The sequence below is a fragment of the Rhipicephalus microplus genome, chromosome X, assembly GCF_043290135.1.
Source record: "Rhipicephalus microplus isolate Deutch F79 chromosome X, USDA_Rmic, whole genome shotgun sequence".
Lineage (NCBI taxonomy): Eukaryota > Metazoa > Arthropoda > Arachnida > Ixodida > Ixodidae > Rhipicephalus > Rhipicephalus microplus.
The window spans coordinates 235,960,091-235,986,184 of record NC_134710.1 but is presented as its reverse complement, the minus strand read 5'-3'; the positions used below and the strand labels follow the sequence as shown (position 1 = coordinate 235,986,184).

The 26,094-nt window shown below is 43.0% G+C and overlaps 1 protein-coding gene across 7 annotated transcripts in view; it reads left to right on the top strand.

The window, feature by feature from the left end:
- Positions 1-26,094, top strand: part of LOC119187747 (uncharacterized) — a 116,641-nt gene that overhangs the window by 83,516 nt on the left and 7,031 nt on the right. For 5 of the 7 annotated variants that reach the window (XM_075878831.1, XM_075878832.1, XM_037435818.2 and 2 more), the window contains 2 exons: positions 2,670-2,748; positions 15,356-15,403. In XM_075878831.1, coding sequence (XP_075734946.1) covers positions 2,670-2,748; positions 15,356-15,403 — 127 coding nt within the window. Of the gene's footprint in view, positions 1-1,974; positions 2,100-2,669; positions 2,749-15,355; positions 15,404-26,094 lie in introns of all 7 variants that reach the window. The other 2 variants (XR_012887234.1, XR_005111897.2) reach the window with 2 other exon arrangements.

Below are 26,094 nucleotides of genomic sequence, written 5' to 3'. Positions count from 1 at the left end.
ACCTTAAAGGTACACTAAAGGCAACTATTAGGTCGATGTTGACTGTTGAAGTAGCGGTCCAGAAACCTCGCAGTGTTACTTTTGGGCAAAGGAAGGGCTTATTTTGAAATAAAATTGCGTTTTAGTGGTCCGCATTGGGTTAGCGCATTTAAAATTACCTGCCACAAGAAGTGGATCCTCTAATGTCACTGTTTCCATGCACAACATTGCCCGGCTTTACTGTGCGGCTGTTGACACTAGTAGCAGCAGAACGAAAGCAGCAGAGCCACAGCAGAAACAACGATCATTGATCAATTTCTTGCCATTGGCTCCGAAATAGCAGACATGTTTTGGTTCAACTGGGCCCCGCTAGATGGCACTACCTGTTCAGTTTAACCACACGAAAATTGAGATTTTGAACCACTCGTGCCATTCCCCCTAGTAACGTCTGGTTTTTTTTTTTTTTTTTTCGGGAACCAAACATACACGAACAAGCATCATTTTATGGCGTCTCTTGGTTCATGGAAGGTTCTTTATTTAGTGCAGCTATATGGATTACTAGTGATTAATTGTAGACAGTTCGTCTGATGTCATTGGATCATTTTGAAAATGTCCTACTGTGGCGCATGCATTCTTGTGCATTTACTTTAATTTCTCAGTAAGTAGGGCACTTCTGTTAATAATATTGTCGTTTTAGATGTCATACATTGAGCTTTAACTCTGACGTAAATTGTTATTTGACCTTAGTGTCCCTTCTAGGGACAAGAGCAGACCAGGGAAGTTCATGGAACAAACTGGTGTCAAAAATGACTTAGACAAAACCAAGAAAAAAAGGGGGGGGGGGGGGGGGCATGGGCAGGGCATGTAGCGCGTAGACAAGATAACTGCTAGTCATTGAGATTAACAGACCAGATTCCAAGAGAAAGCAAATGCGTAAAGGGGAGACAGAAAGTTAGATGGGCAAATGAGATTAAGTCGTTCACAGCTATATCGTGGCTGTAGGAAGCACAGGACCAGGCTGATAGGCGGAACATAGAAGAGGACTTTCCTGCGGTGGGCATAGTCAGTATGATTATGATGCCATTAAACAATACATATGCTTGCCGGGGCAAGAGAACACGTCCAAATTATTCAATATTTCAATTGAAGGGGGAGTTATATTAATGAGCTCTTACTGTATAAGACTGGCATCATTACTGTGTGTAATTTTTCAAATATGGTTTTACTGGCAGATTCATGATATCACCTGCACCAGAAAGTACAGGTCTGTCAAATTACCTATGTTATTTACAAATGCAGAGAAAACTTGCTCAAGAAACTGCAATGTAGTTAGTAGTTGATTAAAAATTACATAATTTCATTTTGTAACCTTTTGGGACACATGTTTCAATTGCAGAGTCTAAGCCTAGCTGAAATAATGAAAACTTACACCTACCTCGCAAGATTTGCATTGCAGAACTGAGGAGTACATCATCATCGTATAGAGAAAGTGTGGGAACACAGCCAGCACAAGAAAAAACAGACATTGAGAGCGAAGTAGGCGAGCCCTTACTGTAATGTCACATCACTATAATCTCACCGACAACAGTACTCGTTCTCGGGGCTAATACTGCGAGAACTTTGGCAACATTTTTCAAATGTTGTTCATGTTACATCTTCCCCCCCCCCCCCCCCCCCTGTTTTTAATTGATGCATTTTATTTCTTCTGTTTTTTTACTCTTCTGGCTGCCTCTTCCTGTGCTTTTCACTACTTTGCGATATATTTCAGTTATTGATATATTTAAGTTGTCTGCTAACTGTGTGCATCCACTCCTAGTGTGCTTATGGAGTAGTCTCAGCCAATTTGTGGCATTTGTAAAATTGACATCTGTTCTTGTGCTGCACCTTTTTGGGCTTCTATTTTCACTAAAAGTAGGAACAGTGCAAGAGACTGGCACAAAATGAACAAAAAAGCAACAAATTTTTACTGCTGTCGTGTTTTGTATTTGTCTCTAGAACTGTTCTTTTAATTGTACCAACATGCCCAAGTCTCCGCTCTTCATGGCTTCTACCTTTGCATGTTCCTTCACTCTGTGCAAAGCAGCATCATACCTGGTTACACCTCTTCCTCTGCTCTAGTGGTGAGTGACTTGCTGTTGTGTGGCAGCATCCTGCTTGCTCTGAGAGGTTGCGACAGTCTTTCAATGTACCCTATCTTTTCTTACATAATCAGTGCACTGTGAGCTTTTTTTTTTTTCAGCATTGCAGGTGGTGATGTGCTTTATGTCATGGCCATTGCTTCAGTCTGAAACTCTAGTCTTCCTTCTTGCTCTTTCTCTCTTTTATCATCATCTCAGAGTATTGAGAAGCAATCATGCTCAAGGAGAGGTTTACATTTATTACCAAGATTGTTGATTGTTGGTAGCACTGTAGACTGTTAACTTCATCACTTGTGATGGATTGTTTTCCAGCATGTACAGCAGTAATAGGCTATGCTAAGTAGCAGATCAGCGACATGCTTTTTTTTATGCGGTTATGGAGGATGTTCTGTACATCACTTAAAACCATAATCTTGTTTTAGGTGGTTCACACTGTTCTATTATTATTATTATTATTATTATTATTATTATGATTATTATTATTATTATTATTATTATTATTATTATTATTATTATTATTGAATTGCTCTTTTTTCTTTCCTTTTTTTCTAGACAGCAGTGTCAGTCAAAGAAAGGCAAAAAGGTTATGGATCAGTTTTATAAAGAAGTTGCTAAGGATGCCATCGGAATGGTAAGGCTGCCTTTGATACCTGTGTTTGAAATATACCTGGCAAATGCACTGGGACTTTCTTTGTGAATATGCTGCTCTTCTGGTGTAAACACGTGGTTGACCATCATTATATTCTATAGTTATTGAAAAAACCGTATTCCTCTTGTAGGTTTGACATCCCAGAGCAGTTACTTTAAGTATTGAAGCCTACCTGTTTATGTTTATCAACTTTTCGGTTGTAAAGACAGCATTTGTATGTCAAGAACACAGGCGCTTTGTGAGTTGTTGACACTAAACACTATCATCAGAGCTCTTAGTGAGCTGCAGTTAAGTACTTTCCTTCTAACTCTACTGTCTTAACTTTTATCTCTATATCATTGTGCCAATCGAATCCTTTTTGTACTTATTCCAGACAGTGTTTTCTCCTGTTTGTGCTTATTTTGCAAAGGCGAGCCTCTTGACTTTCCACTATGCAGAGCATCTCACATGTTACAATGGTTAACCCTGAAATGCCCCGCCGCGGTGGTATAGTGGCTAAGGTACTCGGCTGCTGACCCGCACGTCGCGGGTTCAAATTCCGGCTGCGGCAGCTGCATTTATAATGGAGGCGGAAATGTTGTAGGCCCGTGTGCTCAGATTTGGACGCACGTTAAAGAACCCCAGGTGGTCGAAATTTCCGGAGCCCTCCACTACGGCGTCTCTCATAATCATATGGTGGTTTTGGGACGTTAAACCCCACATATCAATCAATCAAAACCCTGAAATGCTACATGTTTATTATTTCTGAATAGCATAGCTCTTTGCCTCTAGATCGAACAGAGTCAACCCCTAGCAACAATCGTATGAAACCCCATTGTGGGGATAGCTTCTTGAGTCCTCTGCTGGCTGCAATGTGTTCGCATGTGTGCGAACATCACGCGCTTCATAGCGCTGCTTATCCTGTTGTATTAGCAGTTTCAAGTGCTTGTACATATGCCTACACGATATACACAAGCATTTTGCCTTCCAAGGCTATGTGCTCTCTACTAAGTGAGTGCATGCACATGTCGGTATCGTGCCAGGTGTCATCATACTGGCCATTCACTAAAATTACTTCAATGTCCGTCCACTTTGTCGTTCAAGCACATCACATAGTGCTTTTGGCACTGTCCTTAACAATAGAAATACAGTCAAGCCCACTTATAACGGCCTTACTTAAAAGAACTTTTGCTTAAAACGAACAATATCCACGTGACCATAAAAATATACATTGGTTCAATGGCACAAAATCGCACTTACAACGAACGTCTCCGAGCGCCACTGATCGGTTACAGCGAACAGAGTCAGCAGTCTGCCGACTGCCCGGGAAACCAATTTCGACCACCCATCAGGCATCGGCGAGGTGCCCATACATTCTTATTGTTAAACGCCGATTCTGCCTCCGAGCACCTCTAGTTGCTGCTCTCCCCGACCACTTTTTGTTACGCACCGCTCCGTCCTTTGTCCCCCTGCTACTCTGAACACCCCGCATCGCCAGACGAGGCCAGTGTTTTCACACAGCCACCGATCTTTCGAAGACCGGTCGGGCACCTACCCTTTTGTTGAACGCTGGTACTGTCGCTGGTCACCGGCCTGGAGTGACCAGACCATTTGCCAACATCGTCGGCCACCGACTGTATCCTGATATTCTGCGATTCGTTTCATGTTTGTTCTCCCTCACTTCGCACTCAACTCAGCAAGCCTTCCGCGCACGTGCGGAAGCATGAAAACGGCTGTTAGTTTGCGTGGAACGAATCGCGAAATATCGAAGTCTGTGAGGCCACGCAAACTCGCCAGCGCAACAAAACGATTTTTTGAACACGGCCGCCGATTCTTCGAATGCCGCTGGGCGCACCGATTCAGGCGGCCATGCACTCTTTCCAAGTTTTTCTACGTGACAGTTTCGCGGACCTTTCAAGCAAGCTACCCAACCTGCCTCCTTCCCATGTGTTTTGGTTTCAAGGTTGCCCTTTCGCCGCATCCTCCCCTCTCTTTATCGAAACTTCTTGCCCTTCTCTCGCAAGTCTGCTCTCCTCTCTTGATCACATCCCTTCCGCCCGTCTTCACCGCTCTGCGACGCCCGCCACGCTGGCTCTAATTAGTTTCGTTTTCTAACTGAAAACGGGCCCAGAGCTGTTCCACGTGTTCTGGCATGTGCGTCGCGTGTGCGCGTCTTGTTCGCTCTTGGTGTGCATGTGTGGTCATGATGGCCAACGGGAGGACTAGCACGCTTTTCCGTGCCGCTCAACAAAACGTCGAAAGTGTGACCGCTTGGCTTGACCGTAATACGCGCGTTAGGTGCAGCGTTGCGAAGCGCTTGCTCATAGCTGTTGACCACCTGGCAGCTAACTTGCCGTTTCGGGCGTCCCGGTATTCAGCTGTGGAGATGGTGAATATTTGTGGGCGCGGATGGTGAATATTTGTGGGCGGTGGTGACGGCTACTTGTGCGCGAAACTATTTTTGCGAGGCCGACTTCGTCGATCGTCGGGCCCGATGCCGAGCCTGAAGCTTCCGAACAGGACCACTGCGGCGGCGATTAGTGGCAGCGCGTCGTCAACTCCGACCTGGGAGAGCGGGTGGGACATCTGTTACGATGATTTAATCACGGCTGATGATGATGCCGACACTGCAGAATCGTGCACGGATTGGGGCATTGTGAATGAAGTATGTGGCGAGAGCGATTTGGAAGAATCGGATTGCGATAGAGAACTTTGGAGCCAGTGCCTCATGCAGCTTATGCTACGGGCCTCAGCGAACGAGCAGTCTGCCGTTTTAAATGAACTCGAGACCACCCTTATCGTTTCTGCTCTTCGAAACACGTGCATCACAGATTTTTGGGGCTAAAAAATTTGTGTTTTCACTCGCAACTTTTTTAAAAAGCTGTGTTTCATTTACTACGAACTTCGGGATACAGCGAACGGATGCCGCGTCACGCTCAGGTTCGTTATAAATGGGCTCGACTGTATTAAATGTCGAGGTGTGAGTGCACAACTTTAGCATTACAATCTCGTGAAGTGTTGATGATTTTGAAATTCTTCTGATACTGCTAAGCAGGAATTACCATCAGAGGACACTTGCATCTACAAAAGCCGGTTAGCAGTAAAAGAAATATCTCTAGCCATGCACTTCTATGATGGCACACTTGTTGTTAGGAGTATAATATTGTGACTGTTATTCAGCAGTTACGTGACAAGCCTTAGCTGTACTCAAGATGTCCTTTTTTTCTATGGTCCTTGTCTCACTACGGAGGAATATTTATTGAAAGACCTACAAATAAAAAAAGATAAGACATCAAGGACAGTGCGAAAGCACGACTCGCTCAAGGCCAGCACCTCACACATTCTCATGCTTAATAGGAACGTTAGGCCAGCTTTTTGCATTAATGTGGCAATGGAAGGCTTATATATTATCATTAGTCAACATGCTTTATTCTCTGACAATTGACTCAAACAGCTCAAAGAAAAGCGCCAGCTCATACATTTGGATACAGGCCACTGATTGCTTATCCAGACTTTTATAATGACGGTACTACTCCCTATAGCTCAATGGTACAGTGAATTGCCTGCATATTGTAACTGGAAGTTCTGAAATACACTTGAGAAGCGTGTGAATCTGAGCTTGTTGGTACACATTCATAGTAAAAAAACAGCCCGGAAACAAGGAAAATACAGAAGACAGTGCTCTGTCCAGTTTTTTCTGTTTTTTCTTGTTATTTTCAAGCTGTTTTTTTTTTACTATGATTCTGAAATATATACTACTATATTCAGTGCGGCATCCTTGAAAGTTGCCCCGCCGCGGTGGTCTAGTGGCTAAGGTACTCGGCTGCTGACCCGCAGGGCGCGGGTTCGAATCCCGGCTGCGGCGGCTGCATTTCCGATGGAGGCGGAAATGTTGTAGGCCCGTGTGCTCAGATTTGGGTGCACGCTAAAGAACCCCAGGTGGTCTAAATTTCCGGAGCCCTCCACTGCGGCGTCTCTCATAATCATATAGTGGTTTTGGGACGTTAAACCCCACATATCAATCAATCCTTGAAAGTTACGTGTGCCGAGATTTGGGTGCATGCTAAAGAACCCCAGGTGGTCGAAATTTTCCAAGCCCTCCACTATAGCATCTTTCATAATCATATGGTGGTTTTGGGACGTTAAATCCCACATATCAATCAATCTTTGAAAGTTACAACAAATAACTTTTTTTTAAATGCACAACAACTAAGTTCTCTCACGATGCAATAAGGTGCACCTTTTTTAATCGCCCCGCCGCGGTGGTCTAGTGGCTAAGGTACTTGGCTGCTAACCCGCAGGTCGTGGGATCAAATCCCAGCTGCGGCAGCTGCATTTCCGATGGAGGCAGAAATGTTGTAGGCCTGTGTGCTCAGATTTGGGTGCACGTTTCTCCAGGTGGTCGAAATTTCTGAAGCCTTCCCCTACGGCGTCTCTCATAATCATATGGTGGTTTTGGGACGTTAAACCCCACGTATCCATCAACCTTTTTAATCTGAACCGTTTTGTTTTCTTCTCTCAAGATGTTCATTCCTGTCAAATGCAAAAGAGCATAAATTCTTATGTGTGTGCGGGAAAAGTATGGCATCGTTTCCAAAATTTTTAGGCTGAGGATCCTGCATTTCCTATGGAGGCGGAAATGTCGTAGGCCCGTGTGCTCAGATTTGGGTGCACTTTAAAGAACCCCAGGTGGTCGAAATTTCTGGAGCCCTCCACTACGGCATCTCTCATAATCATATGGTGGTTTTGGGACGTTAAACCCCGCATATCAATCAATTAGGCTGAAGATCCTGTCTTTCATTCGTCGTCAACAAAGACAATCTGAAAGACAAGGTGGATGCTCATTGCTAGCATTTATAGCATGTCTAGTGCGATACATTGCTCAATACAGTGGTGAAAGTGCTATGCCAACTGTGCCATTTTGCACCAATCTGACCTGCTGCGCCAAACTGTGCATCAGCTTCCGTGATAATTGTCAATTGGGAGTGTAAACTGCCAAATCTGGCTGATTATTATCATCGACCGAGCAATACTGAGTGTTGGCTACAGCAAGGACGCTGCCGTTTCCATGTCTAGTGGAGTTAGATCACGTAATTCAGTTCAGTCGTGAGGCTCGTCTCAATGCTGTAATCACTGTAGTTTCCCGCAAAAGTGGTGGCACCAATATGAGTAACTGTTAATTATCTAGTAATACAGTGAAACCTCGATAATTTGTACCAGCCGGGAACGACGCACAATCATGCACTAAACGGCAGTGCGCATTTACAAGTGCAAATGTGCATCTCCTGACGTGCCCCATCGTCACGAATAAAGAAATGCAGTACCATAGCAGATGTTGGCACTGACTGAAATAGCGACAGAACAGACACTATCGGCTTTCCACAATACATATGTGCGCTTCTTTACCGCGATTTTATTCTAAGCGACAACTGACAATTTCATCTAAACACGAAGCAATCGTGCGAACTCGGATCATCGCCTGGTTATTTGCGTGCAGCACGGCGGCTTGCTTTACCGTGCGCGTGGATTCGCTATGTGAATTGCTCGTCCCCACTTTTCACCAGGCCAAGCACAGATGAGCAGAGTGGGAGCAGAGTGGGGTGTTTAATTAGTGAGGGAATAATAAACTTTGGCTAAGCGAAGCGCGCCGCGATTATTTATACTCCGTTTCACACATCAAGTGTAACACTGTGGAGGCTAGCGAGACTCCTTACAGTAAATACTTCCATGTTTTTACCAACCGGAATATATTATTCTTTTCGTTTCAGCCTGAGTATGAAATGGGCATGTTTTGTATCTCTCTCTCTCTCTCACACACACACACACAATCTCTCTCTCTCTCTCTTATAGGTTGTAAGTCTGGTAAGCTCATTAGTACTGAATGTTTAGTGAAAACCATTCACATTTTTTTTACCAGAAATAATTTCGATCAATGATAATGTTTGACCCTAGAAAGATGCTTCAAAATTAACTTGCACCGCTCCAAAATACATCTTTTGGTGCTCGAAACCTGCTTCGAAACTCCCCTTTTGTTGCACCAAAGCTGCTTCAAAACACCATTATTTTTTGCTCCCTGAGGTGCTCCAAAACTGTGAACTCCACTTCGACCCCTGCTCAATAGTTAGATCCCTTTATAAGAGACATGCTCTGGGGAGCAATTCTTGTCTGTTATATGAGATGTCTCTTACAAACGGGGCACCACGTATGCATTTTCTCATCGATCCCTATTTTAATGTAGGCACACTGGTGCCTTTCATACTCATTTGTCTGTTACATCAGTGCTTCTTATAAAAGGGTTCGACTGTATGTTCTGCAGTACAAGAACTTAGACAAAAGTAAGGCACTGAATACAGCTGTTGTGTAAATCAACCTTAAAAGCTTCCTTTCAGAATAGCAGAGGTAACCGCTGTCATGTATACTTGTAAGAAGTCTGCTTAAGGAGCTGGTAAAATCATGTCTCTAATAATCAAACATCTTCATCCTGAAATGCCAACTGTATTCTTGTCTCTTTCTGCTGGCATGAAAAGATGTCATTGTAGCGTCTATCTTGAGACTTGGCAAGGACCTATTCTTGCTAGCGAGTTACCGTGTATAGAGCTAACAAGTTGGTTCTGTAAATTCTATGAAGTTTGATTCAAGGAAGTGTAATAGTAGTTGCTGATTTATCATCTTCTCAAACTGCTGGACCAATGCCAGTGAGCCTTTTGGGAGGGTAGATTGACAACTGACCAAGTCGTATGTATTGAGGCATACTTTCGAGAAACTTTTATTCACTAATAGTTTATTTGCTGTATATTCCTTGATATGGAGAAGGCTAATATGCTTAAATCTCATTATACTAAGCGCCACCTTACACGAAAAGTAAATTTGTTATATCCACAAATTGGTTATAAATGTTTATTCCTAGCACTATATCTATTGCAAAACTATTTTTCATTTAATTTTTTATAACCGATCTTTTGTTATGTTCGGGTTTGTTATATTAAGGTTTTACTTCATGGTAACATCAAATTTTGAGAGCTCGCAGAATATGGTGCACTTTGCGGCATTTTCAATGTGATAGAAAGTTACTTACGACCTCGCCACATTGGTCTAGCGGTAATGGCGATTGATTGCTAACCCGAAGGTCGTGGGATCGAGTCCTGACTGTGAATTATTCAGCTGTAAATAATGTCACCAATTCCAAGCTCTTTCATAACAACCTGCATTGAGAAAGCCTAATTCACTGTATAACATATGAGTGAACAAATGGACATCACTCTACAACATTGTCTAGCAGGTCTAGCAAAGCATCTCCTTACATGGGACAGTTAGTTCATAGACTGTGATGTCTTTTGACACTTCTAAATAACATGCTGGCGTGTCTTATGCAACAGTGGGCCCTACATTCTTATAATCTGGCATTCTAGACTCTGAAACAATAATTCTTATGGCTGTGGCATATTCTCTACTCTTGGTTGTAAAATTCATTAGAAATACAGGGCTCCAGAGGCATTTATTTTCTTTTAAGTGTTGTTAGCGCACTAAGTTTACTGCACAAGCATAAAGATATCATTATAAGCAATCTTTAGTAAGTCCGCAATTGAGAGAAAAGAAGAAAAGTGGGCCAAAATGAGCGGCAAAATTTTTTTCTCTCTTTGGAGAGTTTTTTTTTCTGAATGAAACGTTACCATTATTCCAATGAAGTTACATTTGTGTATTTTTCTAATAGCATAAAAAGATACCGTGTACGATTGAAATGCAATGAAAGGCGAGAGACAGGAGGATGAGAAATAAAGTCTACCGAAAAAATGTAGACAGGTAGGGTCATCTGAGATTGAAAAAACACTACGACAGATATAGTCGTCATTGGTTCCGCAAGCGTCCATTTTTGTTGATGACGTGTATAGTCATAGGTAATTATGTTAAAAAATCGCCTGACGATTATGCTTGTAATGGTCACAAAAGGGTTAATTAAGCAGTGCTATGCAGCTAAGCAATACATCCGTATATGCTGGGAATCTGGGCACAAGAACATTAAAATTACCTAATGTTCTTGCTGAATCAGAGATAGTTTGGGCAACGAATAGAGTTGCAAATAAAATCACAAATTTGGTTCGGTTTAGTAGTGAAATGAAAAAAGGGCAGCGCTAGAATGAACACGAAAAACGAAATGAAGACAGGACATGCACTGTATTCACAAGTGAAGTTTTTATTGAAAAACATCCCTCATAAGCAGCCAGAATTGTCACACAAATTGTCACTAAAGGTGCAAAGCAGACAACATCAAGGTACCAGTGGAGACAGAGCCTCTCTGAAAAACATACACAACAATAAAAATTTAGCAGTGGCTTAGCTTGGCTATGCCAGGATATACAAAGCGTAAGCTGCGAATGGATGGATGGACAGACTCGCGGGTCACGCGAGTCAAGCTGCAGCCCACTAGTGACATGTCACTCCAGGAGCTGCCAGGCCTTTTCCTGTGTGCCAGCTGTGCAACGTGTGACATCACTACTCCTCAAGCATGCATAGTGTGGCTCTCAATAAGCCAGGTGAAGCTGCTCAAGCTTTGCCAGTACTGCTTACGCTATAAAACGACATGTGATATGCTCTATATGTGTGGATTAGGTTGTCTTATTATTTAGGTAATAGGGTTACAGAGACCTGGCTGACGTATTTTTTTTAAAATCGGGTTGCTTTTATTCTCTTGTAGCTTTATCATGATGTGAAAGAATCACGGTATCATTAAAATAGGGATTACATCCACACAAAAGACATTGATTGGCTAGATGGTAGGAGGTGGGATTAAAAAAGGAGAGCGAACATTGGTGTTCTTGCAGCCTTGTGTTGATGCACCTCCAGCTCTGTCCAACATATACTTTACGACTTGATAAAGGAATCATATATACATTGATGACATTGCCTTGATGACTAAATCAGGGGACAAATTACAGCTCATGATTACTGAACTGGACACGAAAAGCAGAAGAGTAGGTCCGAAAATAATATCCCCAAAACTAAAGTAATGTGCAACAGTTTCGACAGGAAACAACACTTTGCGATAGGTGGAGAAACACTGGAAGTTGTAAAGGAATATGTCTCCTTAGGACACGTAGTAACCGCGAAGCTGAACCATGAGAATAAAATAACTAGAAGGATAAGGATGGGGTGGATCACATTCGGCAGGCATTCTCAAATCATGAATGGTAATCTGCCACTAATCCTCTAGAGGAAGGTATATAGCAGCTGCATCTTGCTGGCGCTTACCTACGGAGCAGAAATCTGGAGGCTTACAAAGAGGGTTACACTCAAATTTGGACGAGGCCACGAGCAATGGAAAAGAAAATGATAGGTGTAGCCTTAAGAGACAAGAAGAGAGCAGAGTGGGTCAGGGAACAAACCAGGGTTAAATACATCACAATTGAAATCAAGAAGAAATGGACATGGTCCGGGCACGTAGCACGTAGGTAGGATAACCGCTGATCACTAAGGGTAACTGACTGGATTCTCAGAGAAAACAAATGCACTAAAGGGAGACAGAAAGTTAGTAGGGCTGATGAGATTGAAGAGTTCACAGGTATAAAGTGGCAGCAGAAAGCACAAGACCAGGTTGATTGGCAGATCTTGGGAGAGGCCTTTGCCTGGCAGTGGGCATAGTCAGGCTGATGATGATATACATGCAGCCTAGCGTACAACATGCATACTTATTAACATGATTAGTTTTACATCAAAATTTTATCGATGGATTCAATTTTTTAAGAATAAGGGGGTAAATTCTTCTCAAATCCACCTGGTAGTATCTGCTTGAAACATTTTTTAGTCCATGAGAAAAACTGTGCGAATATGCACAGCAGAGAACTTGCTGGTGCGACTTCTGCGCTCATCACATGCACTCGCATAGTCTTTTCTGGCTCATTTTGGCTTTTTTGGCTCATTTGATGAGAATGTTACATGCACTGGTTATCGCAGAATTATCGTAACCTGCCTTTTTCAAACTGAGAAGCTGTCTGCTGAAACTGTCTTTAACCAGATGGTGGCATGACCTTTTGAGCAAAGAACACAAAGAAGTTCTATATGCCATTCTTGATGATCTTACAGTGGGCTGAATTGTTAGGTTTGTTAGGTCTATGTTGGTATTTCTAACATAGTTATTGTGAAGTGAACACGATGCATAGGTCAAGATATTTAAGTTGTTGCTGCTTTGTTAATTCGGTGGTGAACTGTAGACCATGGCCCCATTTATGAAAAGATTTTACTTTCTTTTCGGTTATCTTCTTGTAATTGTCATAATTGTTGAAACTTACAAATTGTCTATTGTGATGATGAAAATCGAAACTGGCACTCTGGCACAAACGCCCATGCTAGGCGAGCGAGTAGAGGAGGAAGAAGAGGCTTAAATAAAGAACAGCCCGCCCGCAGCAAGGGGGCTGTCTCTTGTGTCTTCCTTTACACTACATACTTCTATATATAGCAAATACCATCACCTATGCATTCGCGAAGCTTTATGTTGACATGAGTAGAAAAAATTTCACTTGAAACAGGTGCTACTTTTGACCCAATGGAAATGCCATATCTCTGTCAAAGTTGCGCAGCGCATTAAATCTCCAGATTAATCGACAAATGCATAAGCCAGGCCTCTGTAATCCTATCACTCTAAAAAATTTGACTACTTCATCTACACGTGTATAGCATAGGGACATATCACATGTCGTTTTGATTGATGTCTGTGTTTTCTCAAAAGGCTGTGTTCTGGCTGGTATCTTGATGTTGTTCACCTTGCACCTTCTGTGACGATTTGTAGGATAATGATGGCTGCATATAATTGACAACTTACAGCCAAAGCTGTTATAAGGCAACAACTCGGGTCACGCGCAGCGCCATAGTTGTCTGCCGCCGCCAGTGTCCGTTACCACTACCTCATGAAATAAGAAAAAAAAAGCTCAGTAAATGAAAAACACCAAGGACACGGTGGGGCTCAAACCCGAGTCCGCTGCGTGCCAGCCCAGTATTCTACCACTGAGCAACGCCGGTGCTTGAAACTTGTTTGCACACTTGCCTTAGGCAGGCTTGATATCTGGAAAGGAATCGCGTTAATATGAGTAATAAATGATTTTATAACAGCAAAGGAACAACCAGGCATCACACAATGCAAATAGCATAAGGAGTGGGTCATTCAATGCTCCAACCCATTACAAAAGCTTTTTTTTGATCACTTGTTAACTGTGGCCCATACCCACTTCAGGCATAATTCCTCATCGTCGTCAGCCACTGCATGAACAATGGGCCCAAAATTCCTTGCAAGTGTTCAGTGGATACCACGCTTTTCAGAAGAATAACAAAAGATAACATAGCGAATGCCAGCCTACTACCCAGAAATTATGATTATTAAAGCCATAGTGGGTACCCAGGAAGTGAGCTTGCAGCAGTTACCCAATGAGTGTTTAGAAAACGCTCTGAAAGACACTTCTTCTAGCTTTCGCTGTGACTGTGCTGCGCCTTCCGCTCAGGCCTGGCGTTTTTTTTTTAATGAAAGCTTCAGTTTTAAGTACATTGCATGTCCTGTCTTCATCTCGTCCTTTGTATTCCTTCTAGCACTGCCCCGTTTCAGCTTTGTAATATGCTTGCTAATAATTGATACACCCATAGCAGCCAAGGCTAGCACCTCATCTGTGTCTCTTTGGATATGCATGTGGGACTCTGAAATATTAAACAAGCTTCAAATAATTAATTCATATATTGTAAATGAGCCATACATGGCAGAAGCATTGCCAACCAAGGTAATCTGTTGTAGACTCAAAATGGGCTACACCTTCAGCACGCTCAATTTATTATTGATAATGTTGAGAAGAGTGAAAGGAAAAAGCACTTTTCTAAAGCTTAGAGAAATTTTTTCATTTCAACCAGCAACATTCCTAGGTGGACACTGCTTTTTTTTTAATCATAAATCAGTTACGACATTTTTAAAGGGAGTTGATTCATAGCATTTTCATTAAAATGAGTTCTGTAGCACATTTCTTGACAAGGGGGGAGATACTGCTGCACTTTAGTGAATGTGCCTTGCCTCTATACGCAAGCACCTTGGTGAGGTAGTAGTGTCTAGCCTAACTGGCATCTTTAAGATTCTTCTTTCATACTACATTTTCATATTCACTCTGCACCCCTTTAATTATTTTCAAGATGATACTATGTGCTTTCTTTTTATGCACTCTTAAAAATCCTTGTTTTAGGCCCTTACACAGCTGTCTTACACTTACCCATTGTCACTGGTCAATCATTTCTTCCACATTTCACCATTTCATAGTTATCTTTGGCCATTCGTAGCCTTTGCGTCATAAAGCACTGCGTATAATCATCAAAATATAGAAACTGAGTTTTGCAAGAACTGATCTCTGTAATCCTCCATGTTTTCTGTAAATTTCAATAATTGATTTACCTTAAAGATCAAAACCATCAGGAAAAAGGCACTAGTATGAATTTTCATACAACCTTAATAATGATAGAAAACATATAAAATTGGGCAGGAGGAAAGCATTATAAAGAATGGGCAGGACAGTTCCCATATTACTTCTATTGCCTGACCATATGTACATTGTAGAAGTTTTGCTAATTACTTTCTAAAAATTCCTTTCAGATTGATGAACTCCAACTCTACACCAACGAGCTTGTAGAACTGCAACAGGTGAGATAGTATTCTAAAATTCATACTTGCTTAGACAAAAAAAAAAAAAACTGCAAATTGGAAAATTTACAAATACATACAATTTTTTAACGCTCTCCCCCATAAAACAACTTCTTTAGCTGCTTTTTCTACAAGAAGCACACTATAAACATCTTCTGAGCTCCCTGGATAAAGTAATTCTGAAATACTGTTTAAGTAGCCAAAAGAAAAAAAAAAGTAGGCATGCCATTATGAACTGGAATTTTTGTATTCAGACAGGCATGACAGCATTGTGTTACTGCAGTGAAGAAGGAAGGGTGAGAGCCTGCCCCTTGCATAATTGGACATATGCTCCAGTGATGTATACTCCAATGGAGGACACCACCATGGGAAGAGAAAAACTGTTAGTAGCGTCAAGAGAGTTTACGACAGCTCCTTGAAATGCCACTCTTCCAGCTATCGCTGTGACTGTATTGCGCTTTCTGCGCAGGCCTGGTGCTTTATAGCGAAAGCTGTATATGGCCAGGAGAAACAAAAACCCATTCGGCATCGCTGTCACGAGCGGTCTCCATTGGCTGTGCTATCAGTTATCTTGTTCCCAGCCTCGTACCCAATCACACGTGCCATTGGCTCTGTAGTGAGGGACGTCGTCCATCCCATCGCAGCAGTGGTGCCAAGCATGCGCGCATCATTTTCTACTGAGACCTTTCACATGGGTAAACAACAAACAACCATAGAAAAGTGCTGACAGTGGAAACGAGAGAGCTCGCATTCGCCAGGCTGATGGTCTGGCGGCCTTCCAAGCCGCAACATTAAATCGTGAATGGGAATGCAAGCGCCGGTAGTGGGCGGATCCTGGAAACGCGCCACCTAGTTAGCTCGTGATGTTAAACACTTGCAACAACATGGTATTGCAGCGTCAATGTGATGATTGCGAGAGCGCGTTCGCCGGGTCGAATGCCCACTTTTGGCAGGAGTTTTTCCAGCGGCACATTGGCTTCGGCTGCGACGTCTGTGACCGCCTCTGGTTTTAAAACAACCACTGTGATTAACGTAGTGCGAACACATTTAACTGCTCATTACACTCCGTTATGACCGTAATCATGCAAGGCACAATGTGCGGCATCTAAAATAAACACTGTGGTAAGCCCAAGCTAAACGTATGTCTAATCTCATTAATAAGCATGAAAACGTGACCGATAATCGTGAAAGGCTTCAGCGCAGCCTCGGGTTGAATCTACTGCGGAACACAAGGGCCGCACGCTTCAGCTTTCACTAGTTATCCATGTGCTTGGACGGTAATTTTTTTTATTGAGAAAGCCTGTTCATCGCCAACAAGCCAGTCACCTTCTGCTGGCCAGTTTGCAGAGGTGTCCAGGAATAACAAGGCCTTCTGGCTACATTGATACCAGCCAGTCATGATGACATGTCTGATGGTCACTAAGGGCACTTCATGCCAGAGTGTGTTGAGATGTTTCGTACAGAACTGAACAAATTGTACAGATAATGTACTGTAGCCTGTATTATAGCAAATTTAGCAAATATTGAAGTTGCCTTACAGCCATGGCCATAGGTCGGCAAAACTGGTGGACTCACTCATAAAATACTTTTTGAGCTTTGGACTCGCTTGGACTCAGATTAACTAAAATTTTTCTGAGCTGAACTCACTCGGACTCCCACTCACGACAATATTATTGAAGTGGACTCACTCACGCTCGAACTCACGGCTCGATCTAAGTCTCAGTGACTCCAAGTGAGTCGAATCATGAGTCTGTTAGCCTAGAATTAGCTTCTTCGACCACGGCATGAGTGCTATTCATCACTAATATCTCATGTAATCAGTGCCCTTATTGGCGCCATTTCACATGGTATCTTCGAAAACAAGTTTTGAGTGCTTGCTAATCAGTAAGGTTATTTTTCTTGGAATAGATGACATCATAAGATATATTTATCAAGAAGTTCCCTTGAAAAGTTGGTGGGCGTGAGGTCCAGGCACTTCCTACGTAATTTGTGCCCACTGACCAAAAAATATTGAAATGTGTATGAACGGCAATGCTTTGGAATACCAGTGAGGAGACGCGAGTATAAACGGGAATCCAGGTAAGGCTGATAATAATTCTAAAGATGACTAGATAGGACCTTCTGTTGGCAAAATAAAGTCGAACTCACTCAGACTAACTCAAAAAATATATTTTGCAGTTTGGACTCACTCGGACTCACTAAAATTTTTCTGAGCCAAACTCACTCGGACTCAAACTCAGGACAATTTTATTCAAGTGGACTCACTATGACTCAGATTCACAGAAATATTACCCAGACTCACTCAGACTCATGGCTCAATCTGAGTCTGAGCGAGTTCGAGTGAGTCGACTCATGAGTGAGTTCGCCGACCTATGGCCATGGCACTTAAAATCTTCTCTGGTACGCTGATCATCATCACCAATCCAACACAGGTACTTTCAATTCATCCAAAGGGTCAAACAGTTTTTGTTAGAGGTGTGCAGATATTCGGAAGTTTTGAATATTAGGCAAATATTGCATTTTTAATATTTGTATTCAATTCAATAACCATATGTTAAAAAATTTCGAATATTTGAACTAACTCAAATATTCCTCGAATATTCAATGTTCACAAATATTCGTTCGCATATGTCACTATGCATAGCTTACGATTCTGCGCATTTGTGATAAGAGCCTCAATAGACATGCAGTGATTACTACAACTTCGGCATGAGTGCGGTGATGCCTGCATGGAAATTCACGGGAGCGTGATGACGGCACCGACAAATGAGGCGGTGCGTCATCCCGACAAACCTACCAACGGTAAACATCTCAATCAATCAAAGTCATGTACTGCCTGCACGGCAGTACGTGTGGCTTAGCGGTTTAGCGCTGTTGCGGTTCATGTAAGCATACTGACCACGCTGTCTGCGACCGCACCCTTGTGTGCAGGATCACTAGTGCAAATCGCTCGTGAAAATGCACCACCGCTGCATTGGCTCGACGAAATAGTCTTCACACCTTTGCTCAGTCTCATGCTGAGCGAGCACGAAGAAAAAACAAGTCTCTAAGCAAGTGCAAATGTACGCATATACGTTACAAGGCGCGGTGCTGATGGGGTGAGCTTAGTAGGCGATGCACTGCACACAACTAGCTAGGGGCGCGCTCAGTTTGACCTACAATGGTAATGCGTTTCATGTATGCCCACGCTAGTTTTCACTAATAGATTGCCGTGGAAGCGTACGTGCACCTGTCGAAGCCTGATGAGTTGTCCGTCAGCTGTGCCGTTACTTCAGCATGTATACTCTCGTCATATTTTCGGAATGATTTTTTGGTAGCGGATATGGTCATGCGAATGAACTGAAGTATTTTTCCACACAATGGCAAACATAGAAAAGGCCATGCACTTTGAGTAACGTGACAATGGCGTCATCACATATAGTTCTTCGTTGCTAACGACGGAGCACATAAGGTGACGGACGGATTAATGCATAGTTCCGCTGCGTTTTCGACAGTGCCTTTGAAAATCTGTCACGCGCGCATCGCGCTCGCACGACGTCTCTTGCAATCAACCCTCTGTTACACCATTGCTGCAATCTCGATGCCAATGTCAGTTTACTGCCATCGACAGCCAGTGTGCCTAATAGGGTCTTGATGCAGCAAAATAGTGCCCTCGCCGCCGGGAGTTCTGGCTCTCTTAACAAAAAGGCATATTTGGGACGCCTTTCTATCACACATAAGTCATATCTATCTCGCACGCTTACCTCGCATTATCGCTGCTCGCCCGGTACACCTCGGTCATGATCGTGCTGCGATCAGCGCAATTAACACAGTATTTTTGATCAGAAAATGGCGAGCACGCAGTCCTCGAGAAAGGCAACGGAAGCAAGCAAGATAATGAGCATTGCTGTGTAGTTGAAAAACGCCCCAAGTACTCCTATTTCCATTAGTGGCTTGACTGGTGAGAACAAGGAAGAAAATTAAAAAGAAAACTATAAAGTCGGGGTCTTTCGAGCTAAAACTGATAGTGTGGGAACCTGGATGAATTGTGACCACCTAGGCTGCTTTCATAATCCCTTAGAATTAAGTATATGGCTGTTAACTGTATAATAAAGAACTGAGACAGCCAGAACTGTTATTTGAGACCAGAAAGGAGCGTAGGCCTAGCCAGCGAAAGCAGCAATAACGTCGGGCCGAGCACCTCGTGCTTAGCGCTGGCAATGTGTTTGCCGAGCTTTGCATGACCCACTACTTCTTCATTACAACTGTTACACAATCAAAATGGCCTCATGCTCACTAGTTATCATGGCAGGTACGAAAGCTTTTCTTTTTGTAATATAAAAAAGAGGTACAAAAGGTTTGTTTAACATGTGGGTTGAATCAAAGACATCACCGTTACAAGCTCAACTGTTACAATCTTATGCTTTCTGGCAAGTACAGATGGTGTCATTTTTTTATTTTTGTGTGCAGTAACTGACTATAATAGCAATTCTACTATTTCCAACATAAATATATAATTGAGTAAAAGATTATTGGTTGAAAAAAATTGCAGCTCTTCATTATTCGATATTCGTGTTTGGAGCTATGTACAGTCGCCCCGCCGCAGTGGTCTAGTGGCTAAGGTACTCGGCTGCTGACCCACAGGTCGCGGGATTGAATCCCGGCTGCGGCGGCTACATTCCCGATGGAGGCGGAAATGTTGTAGGCCTGTGTGCTCAGATTTGAGTGCACGCTAAAGAAGCATAGGTGGTCAAAATTTCCGGAGCCCTCCACTACGGTGTCTCTCATAATCATATGGTGGTTTGGGGACGTTAAACCCCACAAATCAATCAAATCAACCTATGTACAGTCAAAACCCGCAATAATGAAACTCCGAGAGTACGAAATCCCCACTGCAACGAAATATTTCCGGAGCCCTGGCAAACGTTCATAGAAGCCCATGTATTACGTATCTCGTGGCAACGAAATGTTGTTGGACAACAATTCCACATTAATGAATTTTCTACCACGGTGCGGACCTTATTTTACCCTCCCGCCAAAGGTTAACTGTCGAAAATATGGTCTTATGCGTGTTATGAGCACTCAAAATTTGTAAACGTCTGCTTTCTCTGTGCTAGCGTGGGTACCGCCATTTTCGTTTACTTAAATCGGCGATGGGGCTTGTGTCCGGCAACATGCCTGGCCACACTGTAGCAGGCGATGGCAAATGATCATGCTACGATCGCAAATAATGATGAGGCAATGGCAAATGATCATGCGGGTTTCACCACCACCGTGCAAGCATCATGCACGGATTGCGCTTCGGCCTCACCAGACGAAAATTTGGACAAAGGTGCACTTGACTGCGAGAGTGGTGGCAGTGCAGTGCCTCTATTCCTGACCAACGCCTCGGGGGAACTTAGAGCCATCGTCATCGACATCCCAGATGAACTCGCCGTCGATGCGTTCGTTCGCGCCGATGACGACGTAGTCGTGTACGAGAAAGTGACCGATGAGGCCATTATAGAAAGCGTGCACGAAGCTGATGACACCGAGGACCAAGAAGAGACGCTCGCGAAGAAACCCACCCCGCGGGTTGTTTTGGATGCGCTGGACACCCTTCGTTCTTCGGCACACGTGACGATGACATAGCAATGGACTACTTTTTCCAGTGTAAAGGGGGAGCTTTGAAGTTGTTGCATGGCAAGGGTTGACAAAGTAAGTTGACTGACTTCTGGCAATAAATGTTCGTTCTGCTGGCCGTATCACTGTTTTTATGTCTCACACGCACAGCAACGAAATTCTTGCGAAAACGAAAATTTTCGGTTTCCTCCGCGATTTCCTTATTGCGGGTTTCGAATGTATTTGTATTCAATTCGCATTCGAAAATTTTTATATTTGCACACCCCTAGTTTTTATGTTGGCAGTGTAGTGTCGGACATTCGGCAGCGATACAACAGGCAGGTCCAGCTAGAATGGGAGCTATAGTGCCTACAAGTAAAGAGGATCGTACAAGTCTACAAAGATTCGTCTGGCAGAAATCCTTTGGCTCATCTTGCTGAGGTAAATTGTTGAGGCCAAGCAAGTTCACTCAGTGATAACCTTCACCAAAACTGACCTTAGGCGCACAAATTCTGATGGTCTCCAAGTCTTGATTCCAAGGATAAAATTAGGAAAGTGACTGAGGAACTTTACCACCTTCTGACTGCAGCTGTGACTGGAATTGCAATAATTTTATATGTGATGCAAATAGTATATATAACTTGTTGACCAAAATGTTGTTTGCTTTAGTCATGTATAGGTGTTCAATAAAATATTTTCTCTTTTTTGCTTTATGAAAACAGCTTTGGCTTTGTGAAGATCCTTACAGTAACACAATAAAGTAAATTCAATGCTTCTTTGTAATGTCACTCCTTTGTGGCTAGATTAGCTATATTTCTGGTTATGGCCAAAGTTGGCTACTTTTCAACATTTTTTGGCTGCTTTTCACATTTTCTACCTGGCAACCATCTTACCAAGGCACACAACATTCCTGCAACATAGTGACAAGCATTTACTATATTTGAAGGGCACATTGGGGCAACTGTGCAATGAGTGTAACGAGCAGAAGTGAAGGGTTCGATAAGCGACACCGTATATCTCGCCTAATTTTTTTACAATGTAATTGTTCTCACCTATACAAATTGGTGCCATGCGAACATGATGGACATATTTTTTGTGAACATAAAAACTTCATAATCGTTCAGTGAACTGGGAGCGCGGGAGGTGGGGGGGCTCCTAGCACTAGCGCTCAATGTTTCTTGTGCTCGTGCTCGTGCTGTGTGGCTCTTTTTTTGCTTCGTGTGTCTCCCCCGCTCTCTCAGTTCGCTGAACAATTATGAACTACCAACTAGCTCACCTTTCTATCCATAGAAACTTGCACATGGCACTTAAAGGAACCTGCAAAACTTTTTAAGCATGATTAAAAAATGCTGCCAATCGGTAGTCAAAGCTCTTGAGAACATTCAAACCGAATTCCAGGTGCAGAACGCAGCTTAGAATTTGCAATGAATTCTAAAGTCAGCTAGAAATCGCTCCTTCTCTTTACCAATGATGCCATATACCCACAGTACTGAGTCACATACCCAACTTTGTGGCGGTTGGCTGATTTGAGCATCGTCAGTTGCATAGTTACCGTGGCCCCCGCAGGATGCTGCTATGTGCCCGTGCTCGCGATCAAATTGAAAGTAAGTCGTCCATTCAGAGAAAGAAAAATAAAAGTGCTCAATGTGTGCTGATGAAGGAATGCATCTTCTTGTACCCTTGACATCTCCCTCCTTGCGTAGCTTACAGAATACTCACTGATATGAGAGGAAAGAGAAAATGCTTAAAACGTGGGACTAATCCCCATAACTCCACTCCTACTTGATGCATTCTAAAAATATTTGCAGAATGTGATTCAAGAAGTGTCATGTGCTGATAGTGAGACAACATAACTGAGAAAAGTGCTTCCAGGCCCCTTTAAGCCAGCTTTTTGCATTAAATACAGAATCAGCATAAAGCACGCTGAGAGACATAAAGCAGAGTGGAGTGGCCATCGAGGCAACACTGTGCCTGAACTGCAGATTATGCTGATATCCATATCATGCGGTGAAAAACATGATGTCATCACTTGGTCATGTGCTCGAATTGGGCAAAGGCAATGTTTAAAGTGGGTAATCCAAGCTTCGGGAGTGGACCATGTCTATTTCAGCATACCTCAACTTAGAAATAGGTCCAATTGGTTTTGAACGAGGGTGATCTTAGTTTCGAAATTGGGCAAAGTAAATATTGGGGGTAGGACAAGTCAGTTTTTACATTGAAATGTACTGCCATCGATTGGTCTCATGGGTTTTGATAAATATGAAACGTGGGAACGTCAGTCGGCACCACCTATTGCCATGGCAGCGAGTGTGGAAGACGTTTAATTCACATAAATACCCACTAAAGTGGATGGAGGACAGCTGCCGTGGTAGCTAAATCGGTAGAGCATCGGGCGCGTTATTCTAAGGTCGTAGATTCGGTCCCTGCCCACGGCAAGTTATCTTTTCATCCACTTTTCTATCTTCACATTTACATTACAATTACCTCAAATAGCATCCCCTATACTTTCCTTGGCATGATTGTCTGTTAGATCTCATTAATATTGTGTCTAACAGAAAAAATGAGCCCTTAATTGTAGACTTCCTTCAGAATAGATGTTAACTAATATATAGACCCTGTTCACCATGCTCTTTGAACACTGACATTTGATCATGTGGAGAAGCTTCCATTGCTTATCTAGGCTTGCCTTCATTATATTTGCTCTGTCAGCATTGTGCTGTTGCACCATATACAAAGCAAAATGCGCTTCCTCCAGTTTTTGTCAACGAATGAACTGGTGGAGGACACAAAACTTTGGTCAAAAGTTTAGAACACATCTTCAGAGCTTTTTATGCCTTGTTCAAATATATAAGCACTTTCATGCAGTTTACGTGCTTATCGGTCTAAGGTTGTTCTTCAGGAGGCAGTTATACATACCTCCTATCTCTGTATTAGGTAAATTACGATAACTATGCCATTTACAATCACTGGCATACAAGTTCGTCAAACAAATGTAGATGCAGCATACCCAGACTTAAAGGGGTGGTGCCATCATATTTGTGGCTTGTGCATTCTTTGCTGCAAGCGTTTCTTATAGTTCCAGGAAGCATGATACATTCACCAAGATCAATTTATTCTTGCTAAATAAAATAATATTGTTTTTTTTTATGTGGATAATTTTCAGTTTTGGGGCGCGGAATCGGGCTGTGACATGGCAGTGTAGGTGGCTTGGTCACATGACCACACAAGAATGTGACGCACGTCACGCTGATTGTTTCACGCTTGTGAGGCACGTCTGTGCAAGCACCTGCAAAACAAACGTGCAGCAGCTGCGATGCTGTGACGGTACGTACGCAGCGGAGGTCTCCGAAAGTTCCTCACCTCACTACAATAGGCGTGCATACGGAAGGGTGGTAAAGGTGGGATGCAAACACAGTCTTACGCACTGACATAATAGGGAGGGGGTGCTGTGACTTATAAGGGGGCACAAAGTGAGCCCCATACATTGACATAATAGGGAGGGGGTGTGCTGCGACAAACGTTTGTCCTTTGTGAAGGGGAAACTTGCTCCCACCTAGGCACACTACAGATCTGGTGTGGCATCACTGCAACTTTCGTTTCCCTTCCTACAGAGCTACGACAGTTCTGGACGCGCTTGCGATGGGCTTCGGTCAGGAGAACGAGCATTTAGGTACAATTTAGAGGTGAATTTAAATATATTCTAAATGTTTGTTGTGCATGACCATTCGTGTGGAGTGTCCTAGCATAAAAAAAAAAAAACCCTCAAGAGGCTTGTTTTAGCCTCGAAATGTGGTGGCACCGCCCCTTTAAGCGCAGAACGTGTGAAGCAGTACAGAAAAATGATAGCGACACATTTTGCTTGTCACTTTGTAAATCGTTCTCACAGAAGCTGTAAAAATGTGCATGCCACTTGCAATGATAACATTATGTAATTAATAAGAACGAAAAGACAATGATGCCAAGGAATGTGTAGGGGATGTTATTAATAGTAATTGTAATGTAAATGTGAAGAAAAAAAGTGTACGAAAAGATGTGACGCTAACAGGCAGAAAAAATCAAGGCGTATCCACGAAGTGAATGATGATGAATGGACAAAGCAGTGGGATTATTGGTGTTACCGTAAATCATGGGTGACATTGAGCACTCACGCATGTAAATGAGTAGCAGGCGGTGTACAGTTATATGCATTGTTTATTGTTATGTTGTGTTGAGTTGTGAATTTCGTTATGCCTTCATTACTGCTGCTTTGTGGTATCAGATCTAGCCTGAAGTTGGCAATGACGAGGTCTCTGCACGTTCCCCTTGTGGTTGTTTCCAGTCATATGAAATGCGTCGTAGAGCATATCGAGATGTCACATACTGCAGAAGCCAGTCATTGTTCGTGATCATCATCATCATCATCATGGCGTAGTGGGCACCTTGCATGTGCTGTGCTGGCTGAAAAGGAATGTGTGGTCTGGAATGTTCTTCATCGTCATGAGCGTCATCATCATGATGTATAGTGGGCATCTTCCATGTGCTGTGCCGTAATAGCAGAAAAAACGCCAGGCCTGCCTGGAAGGCGCAGCACAGTCACAGTGAAAGCTAGAAGAGCGGCCTTTCAGAGCCTTTTCGAAACACTCATTAGGTGACTACTGCAAACACACTTGCTTGATATCCATTAGGTCATTATTAATAAATTTATTTGGGTAGTAGGCTGGCATTCACTACGCTATTCTTCGTCATTCTTCTGAGAAGCGTGGTATCAGCTAAACACTTGCAAGGAATTCCATTCCATTTGTTCATGCAGTGGCTGACGACGATGAGGAATTTTGGCTGAAGTGGGTATGCATCACAGTTAATAGAAGAACAAGAGCAAGCTTTTGTAATGGGTTGGAGCATTGGATGGCCCACTCGTTACGCTATTCGCATTGTCCAACGACTGGTTGTTTTCTCGCTGTTTTGAAATGCTTTATAAGTTGTAATAATGCGATTGCTTTCCTGGCATCAAGCCTGCCTAAGGCAAGTTTGACAACAAGTTACAAGCACTGGCATAACTCAGTGGTAGAATACTGGGCTGACACCCAGCAGACCCGAGTTCGAGCGTCACTGTGTCATTGGTGGTGGTTTTT